The 25,751-nt window shown below is 42.7% G+C and overlaps 2 protein-coding genes across 3 annotated transcripts; both read right to left on the reverse strand.

Annotated features, from left to right (window-relative positions):
- Positions 1-4,634: 4,634 nt before the first annotated feature.
- stx11a (syntaxin 11a) lies at positions 4,635-6,534 on the reverse strand (the record flags this gene model as incomplete). Its single annotated transcript, XM_080012596.1, has 2 exons — positions 6,420-6,534; positions 4,635-5,521 (listed from the first exon to the last, which is right to left on the reverse strand). The coding sequence occupies exon 2, from the start codon at positions 5,514-5,516 to the stop codon at positions 4,635-4,637; it is 882 nt and encodes a 293-aa protein (XP_079868722.1). The 5' UTR covers positions 5,517-5,521; positions 6,420-6,534.
- A 3,172-nt stretch (positions 6,535-9,706) lies between these two features.
- Positions 9,707-20,853, reverse strand: LOC307239605 (HLA class II histocompatibility antigen, DQ alpha 1 chain-like). 2 transcript variants are annotated; one of them, XM_080013082.1, is made up of 5 exons: positions 20,707-20,853; positions 14,856-15,187; positions 13,719-13,973; positions 11,901-12,179; positions 9,707-10,772 (listed from the first exon to the last, which is right to left on the reverse strand). In XM_080013082.1, exons 2-5 carry the CDS (start codon positions 14,914-14,916, stop codon positions 10,651-10,653), a joined length of 717 nt encoding a protein of 238 aa, XP_079869208.1. In that variant the 5' UTR covers positions 14,917-15,187; positions 20,707-20,853; the 3' UTR covers positions 9,707-10,650. The 2 variants fall into 2 exon arrangements, with proteins under 2 accessions (XP_079869208.1, XP_079869207.1); XM_080013081.1 differs by lacking the exon at positions 20,707-20,853 and adding an exon at positions 15,984-16,034.
- Between the last annotated feature and the right edge of the window lie 4,898 nt (positions 20,854-25,751).

Raw genomic sequence — 25,751 nt, forward strand, 5'->3', positions numbered from 1 at the left:
AGAATAGTGTTCACAATGAGTTATGTTCCCAGGGCTCTAAGTTTGAGAGGTACTATGCTCCCAGGGTCCCTTATCAACCGCATAGAACCATGTTAAGAAGGCTACCAGGAGTGGGGGTCGAACCCACGAGGACATACATCCATTGGGTCTTAAATCCAACGCCTTAACCACTTGGCCATCCTGGTGGACTCCCATAACACAATGTGACAGATCAAATGGGAGAGTATCAATGTTCCCAGTGTCATATGTGTCCAAAGCGAGTGAGTATCTAAGTTCCCATGGTGCTTTGTTTGCAGGGCCCTAAGTTTGTGACAGCCCCATGTTCCTATGTTCACAGGGCCCTAAGTTGCCCAGGTGCCTATGTTCCCATGGGACATACGAGCAACATGATTCAGGATCCCTGTGTTCGCAGGGATCCTGAATTATGAGGGCCCTAAGTTCGCCCTCTATGTTTCCCTAGGACACAGCCAACATGGGACCCTGGGTATGACCCAATAAAACTTGAGGTTCCATCAAAACCACAGAATAGTGTTCACAATGAGTTATGTTCCCAGGGCTCTAAGTTTGAGAGGTACTATGCTCCCAGGGTCCCTTATCAACCGCATAGAACCATGTTAAGAAGGCTACCAGGAGTGGGGGTCGAACCCACGAGGACATACATCCATTGGATCTTAAGTCCAACGCCTTAACCACTCGGCCATCCTGGTGGCCTCCAACAATACAATGTGACAGATCAAATGGGAGAGTATCTATGTTCCCAGTGTCGTATGTGTCCAAAGCGAGTGAGTATCTAAGTTCCCATGGTGCTTTGTTTGCAGGGCCCTAAGTTTGTGACACCCCCGTGTTCATAGGGCCCTAAGTTGCCCAGGTTCCCATAGGACATATGACCAACATGGGACCCTGGGACCTGATCAAACTTGAGGTTCCATCAACACCACAAGATTGTGGTAAGAGTTCTATGTCACATAGAACAACTTCAACCAACTTTGAGGTTACATCAATCGCACAGAACCATGTTAAGAAGGCTACCAGGAGTGGGGGTCGAACCCACGAGGACATACATCCATTGGATCTTGAGACCAACGCCTTAACCACTCGGCCATCCTGGTGGATGCCCATAACCCAATGTGACAGATCAAGTGGGAGAGTATCTATGTTCCCATGTATGTGTGTTTCCAGTGTCTTATGTGTCCCCAATGTCCTGTGCTCCAGGGATCCTAAGTTATGAGGGTCCTGTGTTTGCAGGGCCCTAAGTTCCTCACAGCCCGATGATCACAAGGTCCTATGTTCCCAGGGCTCTAAGTTCTAGGGTCCTTTGTTCCTCAGGTCCAATGTACATCAACCCCACAGTACTCTGTTAAAGTTACATTACATTTAGCAGAAGCTTTTAGCAGAAGGGTTAAGTGTCTTGCTCAAGGACACTACAGCATGCTAGCAGGAGGAGCCTGGGATCAAACCAGCCACCTTTAGATCACTAGAGCACCAGCTCTAGCGCCTGAGCTACCATCCCCACTAAAAAATTAATGGTTGTATAGGACAAACATATGACCCTGGGAACATAGGAATGACTTCAACCAACCTTGGGGTTCCATCAACTGCACAGAATCATGTTAGTATGTCTACCAGGAGTGGGGTTCAAACCCACGAGGACATACATCCTTTGTTTGCAGGGCCCTAAGTTCCTCACGGCCCGATGTTCCCGGGGTCCTAAGTTCACAATGACCTATGTTGCCAAGGTCCTTGGATCACAGGGCCCTAAGTTGCCCAAGCTCCTATGTTCCAATGGGACATACATGGGACCCTGTGAATGACGCCGATTAAACTTGAGGTTACAGCAATACCACAGAATCGTGTAAAATTTTGTATGATCCCATTGAACAAACATATGAGCCTGGGAACAACTTCGGGGTTACAGCAACTGCACAGAATGGTGTTTGAACCCACACATCCATTGGATCTTGAGCCCAACGCCTTTACCACTTTTAAGTTCCCCAGCTGCCTATGTTCCCAAGGATCTTATGTTCCTAGGGCCCTGAGTTGCAGGGATCCCATGTTCCTAGGGATCCTGTGTTGCAGGGATCCTATGTTGCCAAGGCCCAGGTGCCTATGTTCCCATAGGACAAAGGACCAAAATAGAATCCTAGGAACAAAACCTATTCATATTCCCAGGTAATATGTCCCCAAAGTTGTATGTTGCCAGGGATCTCATGTTCCCACAGGACCAACATATGACCCTGGGAACGTAGGAATGACCCCATGAGGTTACATCAACCCCACAGAACTGTGGGCTAAAATGTTTACCAGGAGTGGGGCTCGAACCCACGAGGACATTCATCCATTGGATCTTAAGTCCAACGCCTTAACCACTCGGCCATCCTGGTGTGTAGGCAATGGGGCAGGCTTTGTGTTGTAGAAATAGGTAAACAATGATTGTTCAGGGGACTGGGTGTGGTCACCTGCTCAGGTACATATGTGACATCACAGTGCAAACAATATAAAAAACCCATGAAAAAACAGAATGTAGGTCGATTGTTTGCACTTCCTGCTCTTTGTGTGGATGTGCTGATGGGACGGCACCATTTCTGTTTATTTATTTATTTATTCATTCAATGTGAAATAAATATGAATAAGACGAAGTTAGTTAGGTTGCTCGTTTAACTTTTGAAGAGTCATTATATTCATCATAACACGTCCATATTTCATTGTTTTATATGGTATGTATTTGTATTTTATATGGAGGTATGGCTTCATTCATAAATAAATAAATTCTAAATTCCTGATGCATTCTTACCTACTGGTATGTTATAAAAAAAAAAAAATCTATTTATCTATTTATATGTAATCATAAAATATCTCCATCTAATAAACAATAAGAGAAGCAATACATTTTGAAAATAATACAAATCCACATCAATGTTTCGCTTTGTTTTTGTGTCCCTCTTCCCTCAAATCTACGTATTTATTATTATTATTATTATTATTATTATTATTATTTATAATATATATTTACTTATTTTATGTTTGCTGGTTTTCAAAAGCTTACGTTTCCACGTGCTGTTATATTTGCCGCTAATTTTCTTTGTATAATTTAGCTAAATAAAACAAAAAACACAAGGGCCACAACAGAGGTTCCCAAACTGGGATCTGCGGCCCTCTATGGGTCCTCAAAGGAATTACAGGGGGTCCGCAGCAAAATGATAATTCATATATATAAACTGTATATTACATTTTTCACACAATATATTGACTCAACTCCTTATGATAGTCAGTTGTGAAATGTTTCCACTTCTCTCAGTTTAAGATACAAGTTCATTCGTTTTTTTGTTTTGCATTTTTGGGGGGAATTTAGTTTGGGAACCCCCCTATAAAGCAAAGAGTGCATTCATCAAATCGCATGATGATGAATGTTTGGGGGGCCAACCACAGGCTTTAACTGAGGCGGCTTTGCTTTTACACAAGGTCCTATTTCAAAGAGCCCTCCGCTTGGCACAGAAGGTGTTTGTACAACGTTTGCTTTCCTCTGCGTTTCTCAATCTTCGTATCTTCTAAGGGACGGCACACAATGAGGTTTCCTTTATTTGGAAGCAGAGCTTGGGAACTGGAATGAACAAACCTAAAATCCCGCCTCATGTAGAACCAAAAGTGCATTGTTTCAGAATGAATCTTGTTTCCACAGAGCAGATAAATGACCACAATGACTGTGTGAGCTGAGGAGGGTGTGTGTGAGTGCAGAATTTCCAAAGAGTGTGTGTGTGTGTGTGTGTGTGTGTGTGTGTGTGTGTGTGTGTGTGTGTGTGTGTGTGTGTGTGTGTGTGTGTGTGTGTGTGTGTGTGTGTGTGTGTGTGTGTGTGCATGTGGCAACGGTTTGAAAAAAAAAAAAGTACAACAACCCAACAATGCACACAGAAAGACCCGACAGTATGTTTGAACAAAAACTCCAAAGTTACCGAATTTACACAGTCTTACATTTTTATTACTTAAATACGTAAAAACAAAAAAACAAAAAAAACATTTCAGATTTTTTTAAGCCACTGGAAACGGCTCTCGCTTCCATATTTTACAACATTTATGCAAACAAGCGTCTCCTCCACAACCAGGAAGTAGAACTGTAAATACTGCACTGTACAGCGTTTGCATGAGGACGTGTGGTTTGAAATGGAGACCGTTGAAAAATAGGCCTTTACTTTCAGTTGGTACCATCCCATCTTGGTGTTGATGTGAAATGCTATAACTATGACCCGAAGAACCATCCAAAATACTGCACAGAACGAACTTCAATTAAATACATGTACAAACTGGATCAACGACACGTGACGTTAAAAAAAAAAAAATAAAGTAAAAAAAATAAAAGAAAATGTAATTGAGCAATTCTCTGGTATTTTTAAACCTGAACATTACTTTTCTACCGTGGCGGGGACAAGCCGAGCGACTGGCGCCGGAATCTTTGAAAAGGATCCGCCGCTGAGAGGCAAGCTTCAGCCGGCGGCCGCGCAATCAATGGGGGCAATCACGACCACGCCCTTCCACGGGCGCGACTGCCCCGCCGGGCGAGATTGTGGATCCAAAGAGGTCTCGGGCGTCGCCGGGAACCGGAACCGGAGCCGGAGCCGGGGGTCTCCCGCGTCTCCTCGGCCCTAACGGCAGCAGGGGAAGCAGCAGCAGAAGAAGCGGCGGCACGGGTTGCTCTTCTTGTACCGCGCGGCCTTCTTGATCTGAGCGGTGGCCTTGGCGACGTAGTCCTGGGTGCTGCCCAGGTTGGCCTCGATGTTGTCCAGCATGCCGCCCTGCTCCTCCACCAGCAGCGCCATCTGGAAGAAGAGCTCGTGGATGTCACGGATGCGGCCCTCCAGCTCCAGCAGCTCCCTGTGGCGGTTCTCGATCTCGGTGAGGGCGAGCCGGGCCGTCCTGCCGTCCGTCAGCAGGTTGTCCGAGAAGACGTTCCACTTGCCCGTCTCGATCATCTCCTCTATCTGCTCCCGGCTCACCTCCCTGCCCACGATCTCCGCCTGCCTCTGGATGCGAGTCTTGCAGTTCTCCCTCTGGGCCATCTCGGCCTCGTTGTACTCAGACATGGCGTCGTGGAAGGCCCGCGTCAGCGTGACGTGCTGCGAGCGCACCATGCGGGTGACGGCCGAGCACGGCCCGTGCTGGACCTCCAGCTCCTTGCTCAGCGCGGACAGCCTCTCCAGGCGGCCGAAGATGGCCTCGCCCCGGGCCTTGATGTCCCGGCCGAGGGCGTTGGAGTCCCGCTTGATGCTGCTTATCCTCCGGACGGACGTCAGGAAGCGGGTGTTCTGCTTCCCGAGGCGCTTCACGTCGATTCGGAGCAGCGCGATCTCCTTCCGCATGGACTGCGCCTCCTTGAACACGCCGGCCATCACGTCCTCGCCGTCGAAGACGACGGCGTCCTGGTCCAGGTCGCCGCCCTCCTCGGCGCTCAGGGGCTCCTCGGACCCCGCCTCGGTGCCCGCGGAGCGGGCGCCGATGCCCTGCAGGTCGCCCAGTCTGTTCTTCATCTCAGCTGCAGGAAAAAATGGGAGAACACTTTATGATTAATACTCATTCGAGGACTTCAGTGAAGATCTGTCTTTCAATTCTTAGAGAAAAATCCCTTGAACCAGGGTTGTGCGATGAGGACACATGGATTACACCATACTGTATGTTGTTGACAATACCTTTTGGGGATTTTCTCCCTTTTTTTTTTTTTTTTTTTTTTTTTAAATCAAATAATGTGATATTTTGGCTGTATCTACGTCAACGAGCCGCATCGTAATCCTTCTTTGGTTCAAGTCTGACCCGTAGAGAACAAATAAAGCTCTATAGGTCTATAGCACACATTTAGAAAATCAATCTAACCCTAACCCAAGATTTAAACATAAAAGTAATATTTTGCCTTTTTTTTCAAACAAATATCTTCACCAAACTTTTTTTTCCTGACAGATCAATATCAGGATGACCTTATCCTCTTTACCCAACACAAAACACAATTAAGTGACAGTGTGTTGACTTCACATCCAGACACGAACTATTAACATTATTTACATTATTTACATTCTTTACCTGGGCTGATTTGGAGGTTATGTGATGTATGGTCATTTAAATATGACTTGGAGAGTTGCCAAGCGGTAAGACCGAGACCAAACCAACATAACACCTCAGAATCAGCATATCATTATTATTATTATTATTATTATTATTATTATTATTATTATCATTATTGTTATTATTTTTATTACATTACCATAGCGGATCAAGACAGAGATATACACATTCATAGAGTTGTTTTAAGTCATTCACTTCCATTCTATTTGGAGCAGTCAAAACCCGCCCGACCCCCACTGTAAACATCTCATGATCCCGGTTTCAAGACGCAAGCAAACAAAGTTATTCCAGCGAGTGGCGTGCGACGTGAAACAAACCGTGTCAGGCCAGGTCCACGCTCCTCCAGACTGGAACGATCATTTGTCTCTTCTCGTTTTGCAGAGTTTCCACATCATCACAGCGAAGAGGCGCCAGTTCCGCGGTGAGCAGCCCGACACCGCTGCTAGAGTGCGGAAGACGACGCCTCTGTTCCGCCTCGACGCCACCGGCATGGTCGTTCATTATCATTAGTCCAATAATGATAACAACAACAACAGTAGTAATATTAATAATCAATAGTAATAATAATCATTTTTATTATATTATTAAAATAATAATCATTATAACCACAACAATAATAAGAATAATAATAATAACAACAACAAAAACAATAGTAGTAATCATTGTTATTAGTACTCGTTATTGTTATTGTTCTTCTTCTTCTTCTTCTTCTTATTATTATTATTATTATTATTAATAAAATAATAAGCATAATTGTATTATTATTAAAATAACAATCATCATAATTATTATAATTATAATTATTATTATTATTATTATTATTATTATTATTATTATGATCCTCCTCCTCCATCCAGCGGGATGGAGGAGGAGGATCATAAGGATCACCTTTGTTTGTTTTGTTTTTCTTTCCTTTTTTAAGTGCACTGACTTAACATTTTCACATTTTTTAACTTAACATTTTAACTGGGCGAATTAAGAATTATTGAATTTTATTGAATTTAATTACTTTAATTTAATTTAATTTACTGTTTCAATTAAAAATATGATTTAATACATTGAGAGTTAAATGGAAACATTCAACATTAATCAGGATGAGCACAACTGCTGCTGTATTACGTCACACGGACGTAATATAAAAAATATATATTATTACTTTTGCTTTTTTAATTTCAGTCTTTTTTTTAAGCTAAGACATGCATTAAAGGTGCAGTGTGTACAGTGGGATTTAGCGGCATCTAGCGGTATTCGGTATTCAGTTGGTTGCAGATCGCAACCAACTGAATACTCCCCACGGCGGTGCAACATGGCGGCCTCCGTGGAGCGTACCCGCTCCCCGTGTAAATACAGATAAAAATGATACAACTAATTTTATACTATTCTAAGGTAATGAAAACACAACGATCTTATTTTCATGGTATTATACAGTAATTAAAATATACTTATGAATATTATATTACATTTCTGCCAAGTCTGTTCCATGATTTCTACACACGGCACCTTTAAATTGCCTCAAAGGCTATGGTTATGGTTTCTTTTTTTTGTTGTTTGTTTGTTTTCCGCCTCAGCAAACGTAAAACAAAATCACTTCTTCACTTTTCTTTTTTTTTGCTTTGTGTTTTCATCACGTGTCGAGGTGGCATATTATCCAGATGAACCCTGACCTCCATCTCCTGGTGTCTGAGCAGAGATAACGGAGGGAGGGTTGGATCAACATTCATCCATTCACGTGGGGATGGAGAGAATATGAACCTAGATTGAGTAGCAGCCAGGAGGCACACGTTGAGTCATTTATGAATATTAAAAATGAGAGGGGAAAAAAACACAAAGAGGAAGAAACAACTTATCCTACACTTATCTCCATATAAAAGTAATTGGCTTTTCTGTGAGTACAGAGAGTATAAATAATATCCGACAGAAAATAGTGCTGTGGTGAAAATATAAATCCTCCATTCAACACCACACAAGGTCAAGTATGTTAATGATTGATATTAAATGTATCTAGAACATTATGACTAATCGTGTCATTTTGTTTTTGTGCAAAGGGACATTCAATAACCATTAATTATTAACCGCAAACAGCACATTTTTCCAGGTAATCTCATCTGAATGCACCTGGTCCTTTAGGAGCTGGATCTCTTTCAAAACTCATCAAGCAAGTGTGGTGATCCGTGTGAGAAGTAAAAAGATTACCTACACCAAGGATGTCCAGGTCACTGGGTTTTACTAGGGTTCTTTTTTTTTTCTTTTTTTGTTAAAATGAATTTATAAACCTGTAACCTACACCAGTTATTTGGCCCAAAACTGGACGGAAAGAATTTAAGAATTTTTAGAATTTAATTTCCCTAGTGTGAAAGAGTCCTGTTGTTTTGTTTGGTGAAGTCATTTCATTCACACAGAAAACCCAAATGTGCTTTACAAAAAAAAAATTATTATAATAATAATAAATAAAATGTATAAAAAACATTAGACAAAAGGAATGAAAACAAGACTAAATAATGGCAGACGAAAACAAAAAAAAAATAATGATACCAATTTCATTTTCAAATCAATTTCAATAATACGAAAAAATATATATTAAAAAGTCATTAAAGAATGCGAACGTCTAAACCTGAAGTCTGCTTTTGGAGCAGATCTCAGGTCATCTGCTTGTCTCTCCCCATGACCTCAGATAAGAAATCCCAACTCAGATAAGTCTTTGTTATCAACAAACACTCTTCACCACAAACAGCGTCGTCATTTCCCACCCAGTTGACTTTCATCAGACCCGCTTTGATCAAGCGGTCGGTGGGTTGTCAACACGGGATGATGATGATCACACCCTCACCTTCACTCTACCTCCCCGGTTCCTTCACGGGATGATGGTTGTGCGTTTTTTCGGAAAATCTGAACCGCCATCTCACGTCACATGGAACCGCGGGACGACGGCGAACATTCTCGAGGCCAACCGCCTCGTCCACGCTCAAGGTCTCATATGCTTGTACCGTATGTGTGTGTGTGTGTGTGTGTGTGTGCGTGTGTATGTGTGTGTACAGTATGTGTTCAAATGCGTGTCTCAGACGTTTCGGATTCCCTGTTCTCTTGCGGATATACTGTAGTTCTGAGGGTTTCCATGGTGGACTATGAATCCTTATATAAACCAATAAAAAAAAACAGAACCACGGCAGAGATGACACACCGACAGCGACTTGGGACCACAAAATAAAGAGAAAGTATCTGAAGTGTGATCCCCCACGAGAACTGAAGAGTGAAGAGTGAAGGACACACTCGATCGCGCCTCGTCGGCTCTCAGGGTTAGGAGCAAAAGTGAGTCGTCCGTCCCCGAGTACGACCACCAGAACACAGAGCTTTAAATCTCCAAAATTTAACGCAACAGGGGAAGTTGGACGGCAGGCGGTGTTTTACTTTCACGCGGGCGGTGACGGGTCATTTCCACAGCTCGCGACAGAGCGCGATGAGTCATTTCCATCGCTCTGCGTGGAGGTCGGGCCAGTCACACCACATCCCCTTTTTCGGAGGGGATTTTGAAGTTGTCATAAAGGATTGAAATCATATTCGATTAGTGTTATTTAGTTCCATATCTATCATTGAGTAATATCGACTTCGGTTTTACATTCAGGAGAAAAGGAAAACAGGACTAAAGCAGTCAGTCGCACAGCGTCACCGGGAGCGTCCCGAGGCATCCCGGGAGTTGAGTGACTTATGTTGGTTATTATAACAACACATCCAATAATCACTCAGGATATGTTTCCACTGACTTCATCTACTCTCCCACATTTCATAACTGAATTCAATCTCCGTTCACATTATCACATGAAACGTACAGCCGACATCTATTCTAAATGCAAACATCAGTTTGAACATGTATTATTCATTAGACTCATAATAGTTACAATCATCACAGGTTATTGATTATTCATTCATTCGGTCACTGTGTAAATTCAACATATAACAGAAGCAAAAGTTACTGAATTAAGAAGTGTGTAATAATATATGTTGATCAAAAATCATAATTTGGGCTCCTGAGTTTAATAAAGTGTTCTGTGTCATCTATCATTTTGATCAGGCATGATAGTAGCCGATGCCCCTGTTTAAAACTGCAAACGTTGCCATGTTTACAGAAACATTTATTCTGTTTAATAAATCTGCAGATTAACATATAAATTGAGAAGTATTATTATAAATGCAGATTACAGCTATTTTTAAAGTAACTACTAAGCATTACCCCTAGTCACTAAGTACTACTGTGAGTTAATACTTAATACTCTGAGAAACGAAGTACTACTCTGGGTAACAAAGTACAAAGATTAATTAAGTACTACTCTCAGAAATTTTGCAGACTCAGTATTAATCTGAGTAACTATTACTGAGTAATTAAGCATTACTGTTAGTAACTGAATACTTCTCAGAGTACGCTTTGAGAGAAGTCGTACATGATCAATGTGTTTCATTAAAACTTTACCTTGATTTGGTAAAATACTTGGTACTACAGTATGAGTACTGGTATTACAGGGCAAGTAAATAGTGCAGTATTTGGTGTTTGGAGCCTCAGTTCCTCTTTCGTGCTTTCCTGAAGAGGACTCCGCCCATCACCAGACAGATTGTTCCCACCGCCGCGCACACCCCGAACAGCACGGCCGCGCTGCGGTCCGCCCATGCCACATCCAACCCTGAGGAACAGGAAGTAAGATGAGGTCACTTCCTGTGACACTGACCACCCACTCACCATATTCATGTTCTGAATATATTCACAAAAACACGATATTTCAATCAGTACACATCGATCGGGACATTCTAGTGGCAATTCCTTATCATACAAATAATTGCGATTAATAATTTCATTGTCTGTGATAATAGTGTAAAAATAGGTAATAATTTGTAATAGTGTAATAATGGTGTAATAGTAATGTGATGTGTACCAATAGCGTAATAATGTGTAACAATGTGTATTTATAGTGTAATATAGCACAACAATGTGTACCAATAGTGTAATATAGTGTAGCAATGTGTATCAGTAGTGTAATATAGAATAACAATGTGTATCAATAGTGTAATAAAGTATAACAATGTGTATCAATAGTGTAATATAGTATAAGAATGTGTATTAATAAGTGTAATATAGTGTAGCAATGTGTATCAATAGTGAAATATAGTGTAGCAATGTGTATCAGTAGTGTAATATAGTGTAGCAATGAGTATCAATAGTGTAATATAGTGTAGCAATGTGTATCAATAGTGAAATATAGTGTAGCAATGTGTATCAATAGTCTAATATAGCATAACAATGTGTATCAGTAATGTAATATAGTGTAGCAATGTGTATCAATAGTGTAATATAGTATAACAATGTGTATCAGTAATGTAATATAGTGTAGCAATGTGTATCAATAGTGTAATATAGTATAACAATGTGTATCAGTAAGGTAATATAGTGTAGCAATGTGTATCAATAGTGAAATATAGCGTAGCAATGTGTATCAATAGTGTAATATTGTGTAGCAATGTGTATCAATAGTCTAATATAGTATAACAATGTGTATCAGTAATGTAATATAGTGTAGCAATGTGTATCAATAGTGTTATATACCGTAGTGTAGCAATAGTGTAATAATGTGTATCAATATTGTAATAATGTGTACCAATCATGTGTTACAATAGACTTTTTACTGCTGTAACACCTGAATTTGAGCCTGAAACTGGGAATTAATAAAATCTTATCTTTAAAGTCTATCTTATCTTATCTTATCTTATCGGAGTGTGTTCGGGTTCATTCCGTCCAGTGCGGTGCATGGACTCACTCCAGGTGGCGCTGTAGGAGCGTCGGAGCGTCTGGTGCTCCACGGTGCAGGCCAGCTGGGAGTTGTGGCGCAGTCGCACCGGCAGGCTGGACACCAGGCTGAAGGAGCCGTCGACCTCGGGGTAGGGGTCGCCGAGGACGGCGCCCTCCGTCACCCGCACGCCGTCCTGCGTCCACGTCACGTTGAGGGTGGGCGGGTAGAAGCGGCTGACGTAGCAGACCATGACGTTGTCCTGTCCTGCCACCGGCTCGTCCGCCGGGAAGAGGGAGGTTGCCGGTGCTTCGCCAGGACACAGGACATGGGAGGTAGTGAGGGAATAAGGTGCAGCCAGACAGACGTCACCTCTAACTGACCACCATCACTCTGGAGGAGTTGTTTAGACATAATGAACATCTGGATGGACGTTATCCTGCACATTACACACTACTTACTCAATAAAACAACACACAGACAGAATATATTTTATAACTAGTACGACTAGTTTCATAACTGGAAGGGCAAGTTTAAAATCTTCCACTGAGGAAAAACTGTCACAGTCGGCGATTTGCACCACAGCAACCTTTTCATAGCTCTAACAACATTCGGAGGAACCCTCCCTCTTTTTTGTCCGCACTGCAGGAACTTAGAACGGTTGTTGTTCTTGGAACACCGTTTTGAGGGACTTTTTTTTAGTTCCTTCTCCAGGGCAGGTCGTTTCCAGCACAAGAGGAACTTTGAGTGACGTAAGTGCACAGTGATGGGTCGAACACATGAGCCGATGCAGCCTCGGCGACCGGCGTATTCAAAAAAACCACGTGTGAAATGTTAACGACAACCGAGGCCAAAAATCTGACGCTTTTGAAGTTGAAGTTAAAGTAAACATGTGTTTATCTACACACAATTTATTTTCAAAACATTAACATCCATGTAAAAAAAACAACCAAAACAAACAAAAAAAAAAAAACAGCGTCAGGCCTCGCCGCGCAGTCCGACCGAGTCGCATCGATCTGGGCGGCCCACGTTCGCTCGGCGCCAATAAAAAAAAACAACTCATAAAAATTAAAAAACAATAAAAGGGATGGTGTTTTTATTGTAGATGTGTTTATTTCATTAATTTCCCATTCCAAATTGAATGAAAGAAAAAAATACCCGCGCGGTGTCCCGCTGCGTGCCCTCGCCTCACCAGAGTCGGAGAAAACTTTGAAATGACACCTTGTAGATCTAATAGGAGTGAAGATTCTGCACCTGGATTGATTATTTCTCGCCTCAAATTTGTTCAGGAACAGATTTGGGTGGGACTGATAAGCTGAACCCAGTGAAGGTTTACAGACTAATACAACAGGGAACTTGTGCCGAAACCCCATTGGCTTACGTCACTTCAGCGTTCCTACTGGCCGATGCAAAGAGAAACAAAGCACTTAAAGATTCAGTTCCTGGGGGAACACCACAGTTCCCCTCAATGGGAGTCTCCAGAACTGTTTGGTCTGAAAACACCAAATATGAATATGAATAAACTATTTACTGGTATAACTCTAATTTAACATAATAATAAACAATTGCATGTTATTAATTTTCAACTAGATACAAGTCTCCCACTGTAGTTTCTATGTAGTGCCACCTGGTGGCGCCACTAACTAGCGTTAGCTTTAACCTGTAGAAGTGGTTGCCGTGGCAATAGCCCTTATTAAAAAACAGTCATCACCAATCGGAATCCAGTACTTCACGGAGCAGCCGAAAGATGAAGAAGATAGTTATATAATATGAATATATTGTAATATAATATGATATAATATAATATATTGTAATAAAATATGATATACTCTGCAGTATTCCCTGTACCTCTGGTCCTGGGGACCAGCCGGTCCCCCTCCATGGCCTTGGTCAGGTAGTGGTGATACACCCTCTCCTTGCTGATCTGGGCCGTGAGGTAGAACTCGGGCCACAGCTTGTCCTTCAGCTCGGGCAACATGGCCCCCGTCCACTCCTCGTGCCCGGCCGCAAAGTCGGCGCGGAGGACCTGGTCCCCGTCCCAGTACAGCGAGGCCTGGCCCTCCCCCGACTGGGCGCAGCCGTAGAGGAAGGTTGCTTCTTGCTCTGCAGGAAACCAGCGCAACCAGTTGGAGTTGACTAACTGACGGAGAAATATGATTTCTTTATATGTCATTGGTTGACCTTCAGATTCCCAATGTGAATGTCTATTAGGACAAAATACATATATTGAAACATGCAAGGCAAAATAAGAAATTATAATTTTGCTGTGGACCCCCTGCAATCCCTTTGAGGACACCTAGGGGCCACAGAACCCAGTTTGGGAACCCTCGCTTCTGGTATTTTAAACATTTCACTAGAACTGTACTTTTCCACTTTTACTATACTGCATTTCAAATATCTGTACTTTGTAAAGTACTTCATCAAGTACTTCATGAGCAGGTGCTTTCTAGAGTGTCAGGGAGTTAGGTTCTTGAAATACTTCCAATACATCTAATAGCACATTTACTTCTATACTTCCTGCTTTGACCAGAGTACTTCAGAGTACCAGTATTTGTACTTCAGAGTACTGATACTTGTACTTCAGAGTACTGGACATGTATGTCAGAGAACTGGTACTTGTACTTCCAAGTACTGAAACTTGTACTTCAGAGTACTGATACTTACTGGTACTTGTACTTCAGAGTACTGGACATGTATGTCAGGGAACTGGTACTTGTACTTCAGAATACTGATACTAACTGGTACTTGTACTTCAGAGTACTCATACTTGTACTCCAGAGGACTGGTACTTGTATGTCAGAGTAATGGTACTTCAGTCTACTGGTACTTGTATGACAGAGTACTGGTACTTGAAATCCAGAGTACTGGTACTTGTATGTCAGAGTACTGGTACTTCAGACTTCTGGTACTTGTATGTGAGAGTACTGGTATTTCAGTCTACTGGTACTTGTATGTGAGAGTACTGGTACTTCATCAGATTGTCACCTGAGTTGATGGAAAGCACCTGAAGCAGCAGCAGCAGCGGCAGCAGCCTCCCGGTCGCCATGACGGCGGTGGCCCCTCCCGTCACTCCGCAGGAGAGAAGCTCTGACGACCAACGAGCGGAAAGTTAGAAAGAAGGAGAAGAAACCGGCTCCAGCTTCACTATCCCACGGAGGAGGGGTCCCGCACGCGCCCCCTGCGTTGGGCAGAGGTGGGCAGAGGTGGGCAGAGGTGGGCTTCCCAACCAGGCGCCCGCCGCCCCTACGCGTTCGCAAAGCTCCTTTCCGCAGCGAAGCCCCTCCAAGATGTGGATCTTTAGCCGAGTCCCCCCTTCACTGGCATTGGGAGAAAAGAGAAGAAATTAAATCAACATCAATCATGCACTGTGGGCGCGTCGTTGGTGGGGTTGGTTGTTTTTTTTTTTTTTTACATGATAGTATATAACCAATATTTTTAACACATTTATTTTTTTATTTTGGGAGTACCCCCTGCAGTACTCCAAATCAGCCCTGGGGGTACGAGTAACCCCACTTGGAAAACACTGTTGAAGTTCAAGCTCAAGTTCAAGCTCAAATTCAAGAGATTAAATGTCACGTACATATACATACGGTCATACATATATGCAGTGAAACGTCCTGACACCCGGTGGCTACGCACTCACCCGGGTGAGTTTTGTACAGAAGCGGCTTTTAATTCAAACGGGTTCCTCCACTTTCTGGAAGAACTTTTTTTCATGAGAACTCCACTGTATCCAAGTTGCGTTGAAGCTTCACTCCCATGTCGCTTCTGCCAGGGGGGGATTTGTTTGTATGAATCATGTAACACCCTACAAATCTAGTAGAAAATATCAATTTGTTGCGGGTCCCAAAGAACATTTTAGTATATATATATATATTTTTTTTTTGTATCTTTACACGCGTTACGACGGACACGACGAACGTCAGCGAGAACGACGCGCGTTATAACGTGAGGGCGGCTGACGGCTCCACAGCTCCCCGTCGCTCCGACGTCAAGGGCTGAACGCGCGGATGACACAACACCGACCAGGAGGGAACCAAAAAAAACAAAAAAAACCCCAAACACAAAAAACCAAACAAACACCACGAAGGGGTTTTATTTTCCGCCGCTCACCTGGACGAAACCGAAACCGCAACCGCAGCGACGACGTCCCGAGGCACCAGGAAGCGACCGCAACGATTAGACGGGGGCCACCAGAGCGCCCCCGGGCGGCGGCTTCAGTTAAACGCCTTCCGACGTCTATCGATTCACCTGTCGTCCATCGATTTTGGGGGCCTTTCTGATTGGGGGCCTTTTTGACTGGGGGCCTTTTTGATTGGGGGCCTTTTTGACTGGGGGCCTTTTTGATTGGGGGCCTTTCTGATTGGGGGCCTTTTTGACTGGGGGCCTTTTTGATTGGGGGCCTTGAACGTGGCGGCATAGCTCCAGGCCGCGCGAAGAGAGATAATTATGAGAATTCACACTGGTGCACTTTGGAAAAAGCTTATTTAACCAAAGGTGATTTTGCATTTCACCATCATCGTCATCGTCATCATCGTCATCATCGTCATCATCGTCATCGTCATCGTCATCATCGTCGTCATCGTCATCATCGTCGTCGTCATCATCGTCATCATCGTCATCATCAGCATCATCATCGTCGTCATCGTCATCGTCATCATCATCATCATCATCGTCATCATCATCGTCGTCATGTGATTTAGTTCATTTATTTCTAACCTGGGTGGGTTAGATTTTCATCCTCTGCAGATATAGTTTTATCGCTTCCTTCATTTGGGAGAGGGCAGCAATTTGGATATGTATTAAAAAAAATAATAATAATTCTATATTTACATAACATATTACGTAACATTACTCATTTATTTTTTAGGACGTACAATAAGCAATTAGCACAAAGCCTATTCACCCACGCACTGGCTCTCTTTCTGCGGCAGAACTGGAACATATTACAGGATAATTAAGCCGAAATGACAAGCAGGTAGCGCTTTCGTTTCAGCTGGAACTGATTGAACTCCACAGTGTTTTAAAAAAAACAAACTGATGCTCGAGTCTCACATGTGAGTCTCCCTCACGCACGTCCAGCAAGGAAGCATGTGATCGCACCGAGTCACCGGACAGAAGCTTTTCCCTCCCAGCGACGGACCCCTCGATGCGGCTCAGGGCGAGGGCCCCCACACTCCATCCCACGGCCTCCCAAAGAAGCTCCTCCCGGGGGGCCCTCAACGCAGTTACCAGAAGTATTATAATAATATAGCATTATAATAGTAATATAAGCAGTTGGAAACTAATTAGACATAAATAGCCAAATGTGCAAAACAAAAATTCTAATATACAGAATATACAAAAAAGTGATTCTATGCGCAGGATACGCAAAGTTAAAAAGACAATATCTGGCGCTAAGTGGTACATTAGTGTAATTGCTAGTAAGGTTATGGGTATAAATAAAAAAATTAAAATAAAATAAAATAAAATATAATATAAATAGAGGTGGATGTAGTGTACGGATGAACAAATATGAATACGATACCACAGGGATGATAACAATGAGCAAGTAGGTATGAGTTATTAGAAAATGATTGCAATGTCTATAACATCACAATAATATTACAACAGAACACGGTATGGCCACACGTGACACATGTGCATGTTAACGCATCTTAAAGGGAAACTGTGCAACATTTTCATCATTGATTTGGTCTCAGCTGATTACCAAATTAACTCCGCTTCTGTGACAAACACGTCACCCTCCTCACACCTCACCTCCCTTTAGGTTGAGAAGGAAGCGCTGCGTGTTAGTGTTTCCTTAGGTCACATCGGCCCACACGACTTGAGCCACGAACATATCTGTGTCACAGTCTGCATTTTGTTTTCTGACCCCGACTTTCGACTCGACGACGGCAACATAATATGATGTACAACATACTGTATGTCTCTTCCTGCCAGTCCACGAGGAGCCACAGAGGACACGTTTCAAACCGGGTTATGGTACGATTACTTAACCTCACAAGTACACGGGAGGCTGATTTTCATTACAGCGTGCAAGGCGTTGACTCCTCTGTGTGTGTGTGTGAGTGTGTGTGAGTGTGTGTGTGCCTGTGTGTGCCTGTGTGTGCGTGTGTGCGTGTGTGCGTGTGTGCGCGTGTGTGCGCGTGTGTGCGTGTGTGTGCGTGTACCGGTATTTTTGTTGCGCATGTGTGCATTTCAACAGCGTGTGTAGAGGATTTTCAGGAGCGTATATATATATGAGCATATATGTGTCCAGTTCATATGAGCATGTAGTCTTGTCCATGAGATCATTTCAGTTGTTTTATGCAGAGTTTTTCTCTAATGTGTGTTTGTGTGACAAATCTGACCTAAACGCATCGTTAAACGTCCCCCAGTTGATTCTTTTCTCCATTTGGAAGGATGTGAAAGTGGCAGAAAGACCATTCTCCCATTTTGTTCACTACATCATTTTGGTCGTTTGTCGTTGCACTCGCTGAAGATTAGTTTGACTAAAACAAATGTGAAAAGGTGACAAATCTGGCATCGCACAGGCCAGCCTAAGGACTTGTGCTGAGTGGTTTATCATAAATAAAGTTAATATGTGTGAAAGTAGTTTAGAGGCTCGAATGAAAGATTCTCACATTACTTGCTTGAGAGAGGAAAAGCATTGTTTATCAAGATTATATAATGCATAATAGATTGTATAATAAGTCAGAACTGCTGAAACTAAATGGGCTCTTTGACGTTGACCTAGGTCTATTTATCATCTATCCATCCATCCCTCCATCCCTCCATCCATCCCTCCACCCATCCATCCATCCATCCATCCACCCACCCATCTAACAATCTATGTTTTTTGTTGTTATAGAGTTCCTATGGCTTCAACTGGGACCAACATGTTTTTCATCCGTTACTTCCCTACAAGTGTTAAAATCAATTTCTTTGTAACATTTCATGCTTAATGTGATTTGTCATCCAATTTACAACAGAACAGTTCTCTGTGGTTGAAATTGTATTAGTTGCGTATAATACGGGATTCTTTGCAAGATATGCACGCACACATGACTGACTGATTGGAGTATTTGTTCTCTTTATGCTCAACGCTTCTGGGGGAAGGATTACTGGTTATGGTTCAATGTCCAGGGTCCTTAATATTCTCAGTACAGCTGAAAAATCCTCATACAAATGTAAGAGACACACGATGGAAACAGCACTGAGATCACAGATTGCAATTTAGGATATTTGACAAGTATTTAGGAGTAGAGAGTGTCAAACTGTCCTTTATATAGACACGTTGAAACGCTTTTGAAACAGTAACTGTGACAACGGTAATGCAAATAAATTGCATTTGCTCTGCTTTGAAATAAAATATATGCTAAAACACAAAGCTCACAACATACTGAGACAGTCTTTATATGTTATACTTAAACAATAAATGGTTGCAAACCGTGCATTTTATCAGTTTTTTGAAATTTGAAATATTTTTGTTTACTCTTGCACTTCTGCACATCATCTCTCTAGGCTACATCTTAAGAGACTAGAAACAGGAAGTTGTGTCGCTTCCTACAAGAAACCTACCGTAGCTGCGCTAGGCTCTGAATGTACTGCAGCAAATGCAAATGCTGCAGTAAATGTGTGGTTGGCAGAGGACCAACCACCAGGAAGTGATAAGTTTTCATGTACTTAAGTCACTTCACATGCTTATTGTTCTTGGCCACCCATGGCTTGAGACCCACAACCCCCATTGACTGGACCACGGGAACCATCACTAGCTGGAGTTTCTGCCATTTACCGACAGTGTGCGTGGCCCCCCGCTGTTCCAAGATTTTAGTCCAGCCCTGAAGCCCCCGACGTGTCTTCCGGGAGTACCATGACCTGCAGGAGGTTTTCAGTAAGCAACAAGCGCTGTCCCTGTCTCCGCATAGGCCATATGACTTTGCCATCGAGCTGCTTACCGGGGCACCTCTACTCAGTGTTCGGCTCTACTATATCTCCATTGCCTGAGTGGGAGGCAATGGAGATATACATCAAGGAGTCTCTGGCTGTGGGGCTCATCCGACTCTTGGCCTTCAGTCTGGTTATGTCCGGCAAGTCCCCGAACACCTTTTGTAAAAAACAGCTTTGTCAAAGCTGAAAAGTGGGAGTTCCGTGCCCCATCTGTCACCTTCCTGGGCTATGTCACCAGAGAGGGCCCGGTAAAGATGGACCCAGCTGTGGTGAGATTGGTATTGGAGTGGCTGCATCCAGACAGTCGCAAGCAGCTAGGTTTCTGCGGTTTGCTAACTTTTATCAGAGATTTATTCGCAACTACAGCCGGGTTGCAGCTTCTTTAACTGCTGTGACATCCACCTCCAGGCAGGTTCAGTGGACCCCAGAGCTGCTGTCACCGACATCAAGCACTGCTTGGGGTCACATCCTCATTCAGCCGGACCCAAAAAAGCAGTTTGTGGTGGAGGTGGACACCTCTTATGCGGGAGTTGGGGCTATCCTCACACAGTGCTCTGCAGAAGATGGTTAGCTTCACTCCTGAGCCTTCTTTTCTCATTGTCTCTCCCCCCTAGAAACAAACTACTACAAAGGCATTTATGAGCTTCTGGCAGTTAAGTTGGCCCTGGAAGAATGGTGACACTGGCTGGAGGGGTCCGAACAAGTGTTCCTGGTCTGGACTGACCAAAAGAACCTGGCTTACATCCAAATGACTCAGCTCCCGGCAAGCCAGGTTGGCACTTTCCTTTGATCGTTTAAATTTTACTGTGACCTACAGACCTGGTACTGATCCCCCTGGCTGTCTGTTTGTTCTCCACTCTGTGTAGGCTAAGTTGTTGCAATGGACACATTCCTCCAGACTTACCTGTCACCCTGGCATCTCCCACATATTGGCATTCCTCCATAGACGGTTCTGGTGGAGGAGAAACCAAGACACCAAGTCTTTTGTTTCCGCTTGTTCTGTCTGTGCCCACATAAGAACTTCCACCAAACCCAGCTCGGGTCTTCTCCGTCCCCTGTCAGTCCCTCGGCGTCCCTGGTCACACCCGGGATGAGATTTTGTCACCAGTCTGCCACCCTCCAATTGTAACACAGTCATCCTTACTGTCATAAATCATCAGTAAATTCTCCCATTTTCTGCCATTGCCAAATTACCCTGTGCCATGCAGACAGCTGACCTCTTGGTTAAGGAGGTCTTCCAGATCCATGGCCTCACCTTTAACCTGGTGTCCAACCAGCGGCACCAGTTCACCTCAGTAGTTTGGAGGGCCTTCTTGTCGGCTATTGGGCCACTGTCAGTCTGTCAACTTGGTTCCACCACCAGACAAACTGGCTAGGGAGGGCCAACCAGGAGCTTGAGGCTACCCTGCACTGCCTGGTTTCCACCAACCCATTCACCTGGTCCACACAGCTCTCCTGGGTTAAATACTCCACAACACCTTGTCCAGCTCGGCCACAGGTATGTCCCCTTTTCAATGCCTGTATGGCTACCAGCCACCTCTGTTCCCCACCAGGAGAAGGAGACCCCTGTTCCATCTATCCAGGCTCACGTCCACCAGTGCCATAAGACTTGGTGTCGTGCACGGGCTGCCTTGTTGAAAGCCTATGGCAGCAACCAGCAGTGTGCCAACCATCGGCGCTCTGTAGCCCCTGACTACTCCCTAGGGGATAAGGTATGGCTCTCCACCAAAGACCTTCCCTTCAAGGCAGACTCCTAGATGCCTAGGCTCATCGGTCCCTTTGAAATCGACAAGGTCCTTAACCAAGAGGTGGTCCGCCTCAAACTGCCTCGCGCCCTGTGGATTCATCTCGCATTCAAGCCTGTCTCCTCCAGTCCACTCATTCCCATAGCTCCGCCCCCTCCACCCCCCCAGATCATCGACCCTGCCTACACTATCTGGGCCTCCTGGTTGCCCGCCGCAGAGGCCAGGGCCTGCAGTATTTGTTGGACTGGGATGGCTCCCACTGCTCCCCCATGACCTGTGTGCTCTGTGTCCTAGTTTCCACAACCTGATTATTGTCAGAAATCAGACTCACACCACTCGTAGTACAGCAGCAACCACTAATTAGTGAGCCTGCATAAAAGCTCTGCTGTTCCCTTCCTTTGGTGCAAAATCCTCTTCCACTACCGACCACGCTTCGGGCCTCCCTGTCCTGATCCCGTGTCTTCTGTCCCAGCTCTTGCAATCCGTCCTGCTCCTGTTTGTCAGCCACCAGCTTCCTCCGCCTGCCTGTTCTTCCTAAATTCACCTGAACCTGTAGCATTCACCAGTTTGTAGTTAAAACTTCTGTCTGCCTCCCATGTCTGCATTTGGGTTCTGTTGCTATTAAACCTCATGACACTCATTCTTCATCTTCAGGACTCAGGAGTTTGAAATCTGTAATCAGTGGAGAAAACATCAGCTGCTTCCACTTACCCGAGCTGTGAGTTGTGACTCTAATTAATTCAACTCAGCCTGGTATACGGATTTGTACAGGAACACCAGTGTCCCAGAGAATTTTATCAAATTAAAATGGATGCTTGTCATGTGTCCGGTGTGCAATACTGTCTCTTGAGCTCCTGCTTTTGAAAAGTTTGTGTTTCGATTAAAAGATATTTAACCTGTTCCAATACTATATGTATCAAATAAATACGGATTGATAACTCAAACTGAATTTAATCACACATATACAGGTTGATTAAAATGATAAAAGAATCCCTCATTCAAGCCTGTAAACTAGTGGTTTTCAACATGGGGCTGGTGGCCCCCTAGGGGTCCTACAAGAGGTTCTATGTGGTCCCCAGCAAAATGATTGGTAGTTAGACTGCAACATTTTTTTAATTTAGGAAACATCCGCGCCATTAGAGAATGTACAATAATAACTGTTTTAAATGGTAATCACTGTTATCTCCAAATATAGTATAGTACAGGTATTGAGGTTTGGACTAAACCATATCTAATACTATCAATCTTTTCAGATTGGGCACCTTATCAAATGGGCCCTGCAGCATAATGTGCATCAAGTTGCTGGTCCTTGATGTGATGTGAAGTTTGAGAACAGCTGCTATAAACTACTCCCACACACACATTAATGGAAACCACTCAATAATGATCTCATAAACAATACTGAATACAGCTCGACACTAGTGCGCCTAAGCTACGAGAAAGTGCTAGTTTGACATGAGCTACTGAAATACACACACGCACTTGTAAAATACCTGTACACACACTCACAAATCACGATGGAACAAATAAAAAGATGCAAAATTATCTTTTGAACAGCCTCAATGGCCTTTCTCTGAGGGAATCCATCTTCTAAAGTAAAATATCTGCCAGAAGGCATTAGAGACTGACTCTGGCTAAATGATTCCTGCCAACATAGTTGAAATTAATATAGATCGTAATGAGTAGGATGATAACAATGCCAGTGTCTAGTGAATAATTTTATGATTTTATGATAATTGACTCTCATACTGTATGCATACAGTTGTCATGATAATCAAACAATAAAGGCATTATAAGGACTATAAGTTATGCCGACGTCTCGTTAGGAGATACGGTACACTGAAGAAAAAAAACGATTTGATCCGTGAATCAAAAATGAAATGACGATTATTTATGAGCATTGAATTATTAAACAATTTCTTGAGAGCGTACGGATCATGAGAAAATTGCCTCAGACGGCTTCATGTAGGGCTGTTTGTTCCGCTCGTGATTTTCTGCCCACGTGTCCCGGTTTAATCTCCTAATTACATTACGATAAGTTCTTCTCCAGAGAAACATTTGACCAGTCAGTTGATTTGTATTTTCACGTGAACTTCTCGCTCCACGCTTAAGTCTTCTTTCACCGCCTTACATAAGACTGTGTCATTTTTGCTATTGTGCTTACTGACTAAAGGGATGAGCAATAAATGCATCTCCATTCAATGAGGTAAAAAAACAAGGATTAAACTCACTAGAAAACCTCCAGTTATATTGATTAAAGGACACATATTAAGGAATAACTGTAAATTCAACAATGCTGTGAGTTCATAGTCAACTTTATTTACCACTTTACTTTATTAAAGAGTTTGTATAAATATTGCATTATACTATATTATGCTTAACGATTAGAAAAGGTTTCTGCTATTAGAAAGAAGTGACCTTGTCTCTCTAACACAAAATGAAACCGATGATTGTTACTTAGGGAAAGTGCATAATCAGGTAACAAAAAGTAAAATAATATCATCTAATATCATCTGAGAGTCACTTATTTTAAATCAATAATTCTAAAAGTTGTTTTTTACATCAAGAACCATCAGTTTGATACACATTGCACCGTGGAGGACCCCATTTTATTTAATAAGGTTCACTCTCTTTGAGGGACCCCAATCTGAGAAGACTTGTGTGGTATTTTCTCCTGCCACACGCCACCCAAGTGGCGTTTTCAGGGACCTCCGGAACAGAGACACAGAAGACGGGGGGTTGTAAACACCAGTTTATTGTACAGAGCGAGCCAGTTGGAATTAGCCCAGGAGCAGAAAGAACATATCATGACAGGGTTCCTATCCTGAGTGTGTGTGGGGATGGGGGTTTTAACCTGCTGCTCGTTAGTCCAACCAAGGAGCAACAGGCATGCAGCCACCCTGATCCCAATCACCTAGATCCATATCAGGTGTGGCTGCTGAACCCAGACCATCCCCACACCGCAACTTGTTAGATATGATTTATTGTTTATATTTTAGTTAGGGAGATAACAGTGAAACTATTATCAAAACAGTTATCATTGTACATTCTCTACTGGTGCTGACATCTTGTAAATGTAATAATGCTGAAGTTTTGCTCTTAATCATTTTGCTGGGCACCCCCCAGATCCCCTTGAGGGATCCGCTGGAGGTCCCCAGACCCCAGGTTGAGCACCAATTATCTACAGTAACTTCAGAAATATTAATGAATACTTCATTATAAGTGCTTTCCATTGAACACGTTAGCACAGAGAAAAATGACCCCAAAGGGACATCAAAGTGATTTACCATAAATGGGGAAAAAAAACTTCAGATGAATCAAAGGGAAAATAGAAGAAATCAGTTGTTACACTCTACTGGTTGTTTGCCCAATGCTTAAACATTAAATGATAACCTTTGCATGCTGTTGTCTTAATGCAATTGTATTAAGGCTCAGTTCTCAATATATTTTAAATCTTAAATCCAAACAAAATTGGAGAAAAAAAGAGCTTCCATGTTCCATTTGAACAACTATTACAGTGGAAAATAAATTATGTCTATACAAACTCTGAATGAAAAACCAGCAATAATTAAACATTTTCATCGTTACTGGTGACGAGGAGGAGCCTGCATCACTGCTGCGATGTTGTCCGTAAACAAGACAAATGTTTTCCACCAAATCCTAATTTAATTTGAAAATGGAAGCAATGAACTCTAACATCCATTTAGGAACCGTTTCTAAGGAGGTCATGGACCAGACAAACTATTTCTGAGACAAAGCACAGCTCTAGAAGTTTAACCAACAGAGACTGTTTTGAGCAGCATGGGATACCTGTCCTCATAATGACATTTGCGTGATCGTTTTATATATATATATATATATATATATATATATATATATATATATATATATATATACACACTTCTCTATCCAAAATAATAATAATAATAATAATAATAATAATAAAACACAAGAAAAACTAGGATAATAATAATAATAATAGTGATTGTTGATGTGAAGTATTTATATATATATGTATATATATACATACATATACACACACACACACACACACACACACACAGACACACACAAATAAATACTTGGGACATCAACAATAGCTATTATTATGATTATGACCACTATTATTATTAATGTAATTATTATATTGTTGTTATTAATATATTATATATATTTTTTTTATATTATTATTATTATGACTGTT

The sequence above is a fragment of the Zeus faber genome (genome assembly GCF_960531495.2).
Source record: "Zeus faber genome assembly, chromosome: 13".
Lineage (NCBI taxonomy): Eukaryota > Metazoa > Chordata > Actinopteri > Zeiformes > Zeidae > Zeus > Zeus faber.

Excerpts from the sequence above, each read along its gene's own strand:
- LOC307239605 (XM_080013082.1), bottom strand. The coding sequence starts at position 14,916 with ATGGCGACCGGGAGGCTGCTGCCGCTGCTGCTGCTGCTTCAGGTGCTT. Across the intron at positions 12,180-13,718 it reads GCTGGTCCCCAGGACCAGAG|CACCGGCAACCTCCCTCTTC; the intron begins GTACAGGGAATA and ends GTCCTGGCGAAG. Across the intron at positions 10,773-11,900 it reads CTCCTACAGCGCCACCTGGA|GGTTGGATGTGGCATGGGCG; the intron begins GTGAGTCCATGC and ends CCTGTTCCTCAG.